Below are 11,239 nucleotides of genomic sequence, written 5' to 3'. Positions count from 1 at the left end.
GGAACGGCATGTAGATTATAAAAAAATGGGTTAATTTAAATTATAAGAGCTAGTTAGAAACAATCCTAAGCCAAGGCTAAGCTTTCATACTTAATAAGTCTCTGTCATGATTTGGGGGCTGGTGGTTCAAAAACCATGCTACAACCTGATATGGGTCCTGAGAACCAGACTTGCATTCTTTGCGAGAACAGCAACAATCTTTTGTTTGTTTTGGTTTTTGAGACAGTGGTTCTCTGTGTAGCCCTGGCTGTCCTGGAACTCGCTCTGTAGGCCAGACTGGCCTAGAAATCACAGAGATCCACCTGCCTCTGCCTCCTGAGTGCTGGGATTAAAGGCGTGTGCCACCACTGCCTGGCATCAGCTACCAATCTTAAATGCTGAGCTGTTTCTCCAACCCTCAAATGCTAGCATTACAGGCGTGCTCCATCAGTCCCAATACTAAGTAGTGTTCTGGTAAGGTCATTAAACTAGCCCCCTGTGTTAGAAACATGAACTTGTGTCTTCCCACAGTGTTAGAATTTATTTGACTGATGAGATGATCAAAGGTCAAAGGCACTTGCCACACCAAGACTGACATATTACATGTCACACAGTTTATATAAATATATACAGACTTTGTCTTCAGCGCTATAGAGGTGGGTCATCGTTTGAGAGAACTGGTAATCTGTAACTCCAGTGCCAGTGATCCAACACCCACTTCTGGTCTCTGAGGGTATCAAGCATGGATGTAGTGTACAAACATGCATGTGGGTAAAACACTCATACACACAAAATGACTATAAAATTTAAACGATTCTGTCTTCAATTATATAAACAACTCAGCGAGACCATGTTTACAATTAGAATTAAATAATTTTAAAACTTTATAACCTCTCACCCAATCTTCGTTTTCTGTAGCACTTCTTGCTAATACACTATAGCATTCTTTTTTTTAAAAAAAAAGATGTATTTATTTATTATGTATACGGTGTTCTGCCTGAATGTCAGAAGAGGACACCAGATTACAGATGGTTGTGAGCCACTGTGTGGTTGCTGGGAATTGAACTCAGCACCTCTGAAATAGCAGTCAGACTGTTAACCTCTGAGCCACCTCTCAGCCCCTATATCATTCACTTCTTTTTATCAATATCTTTACACTTTTTTCCCACGCTCTTTCAAAGACATTTCTTCTCCTCCTCCTTCTTTTTCTCCACCTCCTCCTTCTTTTCTTCTTCTCTTTCTCCTTCTTCTTTGGGGATGATGGGTGGCAATTGTATTCGAGACAGGGTTTCTCTATATATTGCTGGATATCCCTGAACTCGCTCTGTAGATCAGGCTGGCCTCAAACTCAGAGATCTGTCTGCCTCTGCCTCCCAAGTGGCTGTTTTTGTTTTGTTAGAGAGGGGGTTTTCTCTGTGTTGCCCTGGCTGTCCTGTTTTGTAGATGATAGGTTCTGTAACATTTACTATTTAATAAGATAGTGAAATTCTTCCTCACCTATCCAATTATGGGCCTCCGCATAAATAGTATACAGGTTAAGACCAAATTACTGTTACTAAAAACAATCTTTTCTTTCGCAAACAATCCTCTAAGGTTTTGACCTGTATGTATTATTTTCTGAACTACAACCTGTCCATTCATTCTGGAACAAAACCAATTCCAATGTTAGTATTGCAGGGAGGTCAGAGTGGAATCGGGAAAACACACAGCAAAAAACTGACCACTTCCCCAGACTTACTATTAAATTAGCCGACTCTAGGCTAGGTGAAGAGGCCTTGCTAGGGTCAGATCATAAAGTACATTTCAACAGAGATCTGACTTGATCTGCTTGACCTAGGGAAACCAACGCCTCAATTTCCTTATCATTAATAACCATTTTACCCCAAGTTCCCAGTTCTTATCGACCAAGGCACGCAAAGTTATTTGCAGTGTCCACAATAATTATTAGCTGTTGGGATGAAGACTCGTGGTTCTCTCCTTTACATCCAGTTCACTTTAATGGAAAACAGCCAGCACCTCCGAAGCTGCACTCTGGGCATGCGCAGCAACCATAACTTGCCATGCCTGTTCCTAATGCAATCTCTTGTGGAGGGAAAGAGGGAAGGTATGGTCGCTCCCGACCCACGGGTGTCAGCAGCTGTTGAAAATCACTATAAAGTCGGCCACAAACTCCGGTGACCGCCTTCCCAGACCCGCCAGCCCGGGTCTAGCACGCCGACGTAGTCCCACCCCCGCTCTGCGCAAGAGGCGGAGCGCAACCACCCGCCGGCGGCAAGGGGAGGGGCCGACCGCCCTGCCGGCTTCTCATTGGTCCGGAGTCACGGAGCGGCAAGAGTCTTCCCCTTCCGGTCCCTGGGTGGTGGAGGCCGGAAGCTCCCGCCTGCGCTCATTGGCTGGGACGAGCTGTCGGTCTTCTTGCGTCCAGCGGCGGGCGCGGCGCGGCACTGCGCGGCCTGTAGAGCAGTCGCGAAGCCTGCTGCAGAGAGAAGATGGCGGTCGCGGTGAGAACTTTGCAGGAGCAGCTAGAAAAGGCCAAAGAGAGCCTCAAGAACGTGGACGAGAATATCCGCAAGCTCACCGGCCGGGACCCAAACGATGTGAGGTGAGGGTCGGACGGGACGTGCGAGGTCGGCGAGGCACTCCTGGGGTCGGGGCGAACCGGGGCGGGAGGGCAGCCGGCCGGTTGTGGGCCGGCCGGGGTCATGAGGCCTTTTTCCCGGGCAGCGGCCGAGCATGCTTCTCGGCTAAGTGAAGGAGACGCCATCCCTGCGCCCTAGGGGCGCTGAGCTCAAGTGCTGACCGAGGGAGAGCGAGCCTGGCTGCGCGGCATGGCTTCCGCACCCGTGGGAAGGCCGAGCCCACGGCTTCCCGCCCTTGGCGCTGCAGGCCCGGAACTGCAGTACAAAGCCCCTTTCCACCCCGGCGGCCCCCAGCCCGGGCCAAACCCAAGACCCTCGGGGGACACGAGTGGCCGCCTCTTCCCATGCTGGCCTAGGTGTCCCTCTCTTTGGGCAGGCAGATAGGAGCTAATCCAATCAAGCCTTATTAATGTGTTACGGCCTCGAGATAAATGTATTTTCCGAAATACTGGTCTTGGAGAAATAAGGAAGAGGAATATAATTTCCCGTTTCAGAGAAGTGGATCCGAAACTCAGTTTTCCTTAGGGTGTGCCGTACCTGTGGAAGTATGTGATGCCCTTGCATATGTTTAAAAGGGACTCGTGCACTGATTATAAATCTCTTATAGGCCCATCCAAGCCAGATTGCTGGCCCTTTCTGGTCCTGGTGGAGGTAGAGGACGTGGTAGTTTATTGCTAAGGTAAGATCTTTCATGTATGTTAACTAATGCTAAAATTTATAAACTTAATTATGAGGAGTTGGGGTGGTGGCGCATACCTTTGATCCCAGCACTCAGGAGGCAGAAGCAGATAGATCTCTGAGTTCGAGGCAAGCCCGATCTAAAAAGCGAGTTCCGGGACAGCCAGGAGTGCTATACATTGAAACCCTGTCTTGGGAAGAAAATAAAAATCAGATTGAATCAAATATATGACAGATGTAATGACCTGCTAGGTTTTTAATGAACGTATTGGAAAAGTAGAGGTTAAAGTATTAATGAGAGCGGGGCGGTGGTGGTGCACCCCTTTAATCCCAGCAGTCAGGAGGCAGAGGCAGGTGGATCGGGGCCAGCCTGCTCTACAAGAGCTAGTTCCAGGACAGCTAGGGCTGTTACATAGAGAAACCCTGTCTCACCCCCAAAAAAGTATTAATTAGAACAATTCTTATAAATACTGTCAATGCTTTTTGGCATCTGAGAATATAATTGGTGGTAGAGTGTTGATCTGTAGAAGGGGAGAAGGCAGCATTTTCCTGTGAATGTTCACTTAAGTTTACTACATTTGGAGATGTTTTTATTTTCTGTGAAGTCAAGTTCTTTCACCAACTAGAAATATCAATTTAACTTATGTTTCTCAAGCTTTCTGTTGAATGTTTTTCATTGCAGGCGTGGATTCTCAGATAGTGGAGGAGGACCCCCAGCCAAACAGAGAGACCTGGAAGGGGCAGTCAGTAGGTATGTTTTCAGAAGATTTGTGAAGCGTCAATACCTGCTTTGTTTTCTGGGACATGACGAATATTTCCACGTTTGTATTAAGATTTAGCAGCCTATCACCTCTCCCTGGATTCCCTTGGTGTTTGACCTGGGCTAGCCAATGTCTTAGAAAAGTCAGTAAGATTAGAAGATGTAACTAACACTCTCTGTTTTGTTAATCATCTTGAAATCACTGTGAGAAATGTGGGTACCATAAGAGAGCAGAGTTTGGTTTGAGCGTTTTGCTTCTATTTTTTTCACTGACAAAAAAGTAAAGGAGGTGTAAACTGATGAAATGTGGCTTCTGGAGCTGAGTCCCAGAAAACTCCTTTGCCTTTGGTTACGTGTACACTTGATTCTGCAGTATTCATTTAGATTATTTTTCTGTGATAGGCTGGGTGGGGAGCGGCGAACAAGAAGAGAATCACGCCAGGAGAGTGACCCGGAAGATGATGATGTTAAAAAGGTATTGGAATTAGATATTAGAGGATGAACACGATTCTTAGTGCATTTTGAGAAGCATGTTCCCCGTGTGCAGGAAATCATGAAGACTTCTTTTCTCTTGTAGCCAGCACTGCAGTCTTCCGTTGTAGCTACCTCCAAAGAGCGTACACGTAGAGACCTTATCCAGGACCAAAACATGGATGAAAAGGGGAAGCAAAGGTATCTGCAGGACATGTCAGATAGTAGAGTATTAAAAAAAATTACATTTTGCTAAATGCCTGTAGGAGCTCTTAAATGGCAGATTTGGTGTAGATTCTGCAGATGTTGATTTTCTTCTGCTATTTTTTTAGGAACCGACGAATATTTGGCTTGTTGATGGGCACCCTTCAAAAATTTAAACAAGAATCTACTGTTGCGACTGAAAGGGTATTGGTGCAATTTTGTTTTTCCTCATTTATTCATTGCCAAATGGGGACTAATGTTTCTAAAAGAGCTTGAAAATTCCCACTGCTTTTGTGCTAAGGGCTTTTGCTGTGAGGCCCTGGCTCAGCTGGTATTGACTGTATTGCAGAGTGTGACCTTGACTTCTGTGCCCCGCTTCCACCTTTAGAAGTGCTGGGGCTGGCTGCTGGATGGGTTACTTGTCTGCCTTTGAGTTTCTGAGAGGGGAGCTTTGCTGTGTAACTCTGTCTGTTGAAACTCACTATGTAGACTAGACTAGCCTCAGATCTGCCTGCCTCTGCCTCCTGAATGCCCGGGTTAAAGGTGTGAGCCACCATTCCTGGCTTTCTAATAGGATTTTGCCTTTATTGTGTGTCTATGGGTGCTGCCTATATATATGTCTGTGCACTTTGTGTATAGTACCTGCGGAGGCAAGAGGTTGTTGGGTCCTCTGGGGCTTGGAGTCAGAGCTGTGTGCTGCCTTGTGGGTGCTTAGAATCAAGTACAGGTCCTCTGGTGTTTTGTTTTGTTTTGTTTTTCTGTTTTTTTGTTTGTTTGTTTTTCTGTATTTTTAAACCTCAGCCATTTTAACCAAAGAAAAGATTTTTTTTTTTTTGAGACCTCGTCTTAGGTTTTCCAGGCTGATCTTAATTCTTAAGATACTCTTGTTATTTTATTGTGTATATGTATGTGGTCACATGTATTCCATGTTGTCTTGTGGAGATAGCAGGAAAAAATTTGCATGTAGACCCAAAGTCCTTTATCCCCTAGTCCACCTCACCTGATCCTGTCTTGAACTGTTATTTTGCCTGTATCAGTGTATGCTGGAATTATGGACCTGTGATACTTCATCAGCTTTAAAGCTCTTCTTCATAGTAAAAGCCTGTCTCAAAAATTCTGTCCTGGGGAGTGTTGGTAATAGTCCTTGCCCGGGATAATTAAGGCCCTAGGTTCAGTTCCCAGTACAACCCTGGCCCTCCTACCATCACCAATAAAAAGGTGGGGTGGGGGTAGATTTTCTTGAAAGAACACAGGAATACAAAATAAAATCTAAGGAAACACTAGAACCTTCAAAAATTGTTTTATTTTCAACTGATTTTTTTTTAAGTGTTCTTTGTATAGTCATAAAGAGCCTGAACCTGTAAATATTGAGAGCAAAGGTTCTGGCCTAAGCTCTGACAGTCTCATCGTGGGGTCTTAGTACAGTCCTAATTACTTAGATATTGCGTTTTGTGGGGGGGTGGTGTTGTTTTAATTACATTTATTTATGTGGTAGGAACGTGTATTGAGTGAGGTCAGATACAGCTTTTGGGAGTTGATTATCTCCCTCCAAGATGTGGACAAGTTTATGGAACTCAGGTTATCAGGCTTTGATGGCATTCATCCTTACCTGTTGAGCCATCTTACTGGCTCTAGGTCTCAAATTTGTCTTCAAATAAGGAGTTTGGGGTTTTACAACTAATTCGAGTATTTGGTTTTGATTTTGTCTTTTTGGAATAGGGTCTCATGTAATCCAGGCTGACTTGGAACTACCTATGTAACTAAGAATGACCTGAGCAATTGGTCTTCCTGCCTCCCACATGCACATAATGGAATTACAGGCATTAAATCACCAGGACCGGCTCAAGGGTTGTAATTGAGTCTTATTACACACTCTAAGGCAATCCTTACCACTCTAGAAGCAAAAGGCTGCCCTTTGCAGTTTATTTCATTTGGCTTCTGTACATTTTTATTTCGGTACATTGAGTGGAACTGATGTTAATGCTTCTGTGGGAAAACTAATAGGGAGAGAGGGAAGTGTAGCTACCTGTGGAGGTAATAGTGCATCCACCCCCATCATGTGCTCTGGGAGTGGAACTCAGTTGCCCAGGTCTGGCAGCAAGCGCCTTTATCCAGGGAGCCATCCTGCAGACATACGTTAAGTAATATCAAAGAAACTTTTATCATACAGTGGGGTGGCTAATCTTCTGTGACTAGTCACTTTCAAATTTAGATATTTATGGGAAAGGGCCTTAGTCACTATTTCTTGAAATTGTCCGTTGCAATCATTCCCAAATATTAAGTTCAAATTACTAGTATCTTGAAGTGTGATGCAGATAAAAGTGTGCAAATAAATTTATTTGGTGAAATTGTAAGCTTTAGGTAATCAAAACGTGTGGTGTTTTTATTGTAATTGAGCTAAAACCTTGATTATCTTACATACTAAATCGGGCTATTTATTTTTAGCAAAAGAGACGCCAAGAAATTGAACAAAAACTTGAAGTTCAGGCTGAAGAAGAGAGAAAACAAGTGGAAAATGAGAGGCGAGAACTGTTTGAGGAGAGACGTGCCAAGCAGACAGAACTGAGGCTTCTGGAGCAGAAGGTTGAGCTTGCGCAGCTGGTGAGCCGTGTTTTATAAGTCCTAAATTAGATGATCCTTCATGTTTACAGACAGTTGACCTTTTTACCTTTTCTTTAGCAAGAAGAATGGAATGAACATAATGCCAAGATAATTAAGTACATAAGAACTAAGACAAAGCCCCATTTGTTCTATATTCCTGGAAGAATGTGTCCAGCTACCCAAAAACTAATAGAAGAGTCACAGAGAAAAATGAATGGTAAGTAAATGAAGTCCACTGAAGTTTTCTTAATGTTAAAATCATACATTCACACATGCCTGCTTCTTAGAAATGATTTAATAGTTCAGTTTTGGGTTGTTTTTATGTTATACTGAAATTGATAGTGGGGTTAGGTAGGGTTCAGGAGTATTTTCTGCATAATTGAGTTTAACCTCAAACTCATTTTGTACATGGTGATTATATGTAACAAGATTTTGTAAGATTACTTTGTGCTTTATAATCTTAGTAGGCACTGAAGAATGCTAAAGAAATAAGACAATTCAAGCAGTGGTTGTGCATGCCTTTAATCCTAGCACCTCGGAGACAGAGGCAGGCGGATCTCAGTTTGAGGCTAGCCTGGTCTACAGAACGAGTTCCGAGGCAAACAAGTGTGTTACACAGAGACACTCCTGCTCCCCCCCCTCCCCGAAAAAAAAAAAAACAAGGCAAAATAAACATAAGTTCATATCAGATATTCATGTGAAGGGCTAGTCACTGCTAGGCTGGTAATTGGGCATTTTGTTGTGCCTAAGACCAGGAGTGTTAACTATACTGGTGGTTCTGCTTTAAAAGGTTTTGATTTTTATCTAGCATGAAGTTCAGCAGCAAAGATGTCCCTGTTTGTCCTCAGGTAGATATCCAGGTTTACAGGAGTGTAATTCCTTGGTCTATAGGTATCCTGTCAATATTTGATTTTAATGTGTGAGCTTGTAATACATTTACAATAATCAGTGTTTTGTCATTTATTCAGAAAAACATTCAGGGACTTAAGTTTAGTTCAGCTATGGAGTGCTTGTCTAGCTTGCATCATAATAAGATCCCTGAATTCTGTTCCCAGCACTGTCCCTGTTCACCCCCCTCCCAAAAAAAGCCACCTAGAATTATAAGAAGATGATTAGGTGACTGTGATAATTTGTGACATGGTATAAAATTATTATTTTAAGTTTCTTAACTACTGTAAGTTGTACATACGTAATTTTTGTTGTTTAGCTTTATTTGAAGGTAGACGCATCGAATTTGCAGAACAAATAAATAAAATGGAGGCTAGGCCTAGAAGACAATCAATGAAGGAAAAAGAGCATCAGGTGGTGCGTAATGAAGAACAGAAGGCGGAACAAGAAGAGGGTAAGGTGGCTCAGCGAGAGGAAGAGTTGGAGGAGACAGGTAATCAGCACAATGAAGTAGAAATGGAGGAGACAGGAGAGGACGAGGAGAAGGAAGCAGGTGCAGTTCATAGTGATGCAGAGAAAGAACAGGAGGAGGAGGAGCAAAAGCAGGAAATGGAGGCTAAGATGGAGGAGGAGACTGAGGTAAGAGAAGGTGAGAAGCAGCAGGATAGTCAGCCAGAAGAAGTTATGGATGTGTTAGAGATGGTTGAAAGTGTCAAAAATGTAATTGCTGAGCAGGAAGTGATGGGAAGTAATCAAGTTGAAAGTATAGAGCCTTCAGAAAATGAAACTAGCAAAGAATTGGAGCCAGAGATGGAATTTGATGTTGAGCCAGATAAAGAATGTAAATCTCTTTCTCCTGGAAAAGAGAATATTAATTCTGTGGAAGTGGAAAAGGAGTCTGAGGAAAAAGAAGATAAAGAACCTGAGCCCCAACCTGAGCCCATGGCTCAGCCTCAGCCCCCGCCTCAGCCCTTCCCCCAGAGCCAGCCCCATTCTCAGCCCCAACCCGTACTCCAGTCCCAGCCTCTCTCTCAGCCTGAGACTTTGCCGTTAACAGTTTTGCAGCCTCCACTTCAGGTGATTCAGGAGCAAGGGAATCTCCTACCTGAGCGGAAGGATTTTCCTATAGAGTCTATAAAACTCCCTGAGGTGCCTCTAGAGCCAGTCTTGACAGTACATTCAGAAAACAAAAATAAAAACAAAACTAGGAGCAGAAGCAGAGGTCGGGCACGAAATAAGACAAGCAAGAGTAGAAGCCGGAGCAGCAGCAGCAGCAGCTCCAGTAGCAGCTCCACCAGTAGCAGCAGTGGCAGCAGTTCCAGCAGTGGCAGCAGCAGTAGTCGCAGCAGCTCAAGCAGCAGTTCCAGCTCCAGTGGGAGCAGCAGCAGAGACAGCAGCAGCAGCACTAGCAGTAGCAGTGAGAGTAGAAGTCGTAGTAGGGGCCGAGGACATAACCGAGATAGGAAGCACAGGAGGAGCATGGACCGGAAGCGAAGGGACACTTCAGGACTAGAGAGAAGTCACAAGTCTGCCAAAGGTGGTAGTAGTAGAGATACGAAAGGATCAAAGGATAAGAATTCCCGATCTGACAGAAAAAGGTCTATATCAGAGAGTAGTCGATCAGGCAAAAGATCTTCAAGAAGTGAAAGAGACCGAAAATCAGACAGGAAAGACAAAAGGCGTTAATGGAAGAAGCCAGGCTTTCTTAGCCTATTTGCAGCAGAAGATTTGATGAGTGAAAAGGATTACCGTGTAAGGAGGATGCTGCCTTAAGAATTGCATGTTGTAAAAATTCTTTTTGGAAAATACAGACTGTTTGTTTACCAGACATTCTTGTACTTTTTGCATAATTTTGTAAGAATTATTTATCAAAATTATGTGAGGTTCTAAAATATGTAAAAATAATAATAATAAAAAAGATTACCATCCCTTGTCATCTTTTTTAAATGCCCAATTACTCCTCAGTCAGAATCTGTATATTTTAATAGGTAAATCTTTAACTCGTTCCTTTATGTTCTGTACCATACATTGCTTTTGTAGAAATAAATGTGCATCTTCCATTATTTTTGAGATGTCCTTGTTAACACTTGTATAATAAATATCTTTATATCATTTTCAGTTTTTGTCACAAGATACTGAACATGATTAGAATGTTTTTGAAAGTTTCATCACTTGGATTTGCCTGAAAACAGTTATTTTGAGTTACCAGGTCTTTACAGCTTTGACGGGGAATAGTTCTTTTAAAACATTTAAATATTTCCTATCTTACTATTTTAACCTAAGCATTTTCCTGTTTTTCATTTAATCCATTCAGTTGGTAGATAACTTAAACAGTATAATTTGGTTGTCATTTCATGATTATGGGAGCATCGTTCTCTTGTCCTCACAGCTACTTGTGTGATAACAGCATAGTGTATAAATCTGTTACAGTTATCACCTCCTGGGTGGTGGGGGGTAAAAAGTATCTTTTAAACTTGGTTTTTGAATTTGTGGTCTTGTCTTTTCCGTTGGCTATAACTGAAACATGCCAATTTGTGTTCTCAAGAAGTTTTGTTTAAGGAAGTATTGTATGGAAGTTCACACAATGAAGGAAGCTCATCTAGACTTGACTATGTAAACAAGATAACACACAAGTGTACCAAGTGATTATTAACCTTGTTTATAAATTTGTATGGACTTGGAGTATCTGTTGCCCATTACTATATATGTGCAAATAAATGTGGCTTAGACTTGTGACTGTTTAAGATTAGTACTTGTATTAGCGTTCTGATGCATAAGAGAGCATTAAATGACAGTGGCTATTTTTGAGTTGATATTTTAACATTGTAGCTTTAGCTTGACTTTAAATATTAAGTATGCCGTCTACAAGTAAACAGTTTGTGTGAAAAAAGAACAAACATCTTCATTTAGTTTTGTGTCTGTAACAATCCATGTGTTAAAGCAAATGCAAAAAAAAAATTTAAAAATCCATTTCTTGCCGGGCCGTGGTGGCGCATGCCTTTAACCCCAGCACTTGGAA

The 11,239-nt window shown here is 42.7% G+C and overlaps 1 protein-coding gene across 1 annotated transcript; it reads left to right on the top strand.

The window, feature by feature from the left end:
- Positions 1 to 2,385: 2,385 nt before the first annotated feature.
- On the top strand, positions 2,386 to 10,953 carry Pnn (pinin, desmosome associated protein). Its single transcript, XM_048415553.3, has 9 exons — positions 2,386 to 2,581; positions 3,226 to 3,297; positions 3,979 to 4,047; positions 4,459 to 4,531; positions 4,634 to 4,728; positions 4,860 to 4,935; positions 7,177 to 7,332; positions 7,411 to 7,549; positions 8,540 to 10,953. The coding sequence occupies exons 1-9, from the start codon at positions 2,469 to 2,471 to the stop codon at positions 9,904 to 9,906; spliced, it is 2,160 nt and encodes a 719-aa protein (XP_048271510.2). The 5' UTR covers positions 2,386 to 2,468; the 3' UTR covers positions 9,907 to 10,953.
- The last annotated feature ends 286 nt before the right edge of the window (positions 10,954 to 11,239 follow it).

Source organism: Myodes glareolus, chromosome 11, assembly GCF_982192425.1.
Source record: "Myodes glareolus chromosome 11, mMyoGla1.1, whole genome shotgun sequence".
Lineage (NCBI taxonomy): Eukaryota > Metazoa > Chordata > Mammalia > Rodentia > Cricetidae > Myodes > Myodes glareolus.
This window is presented reverse-complemented; position numbering and strand designations above follow the sequence as displayed.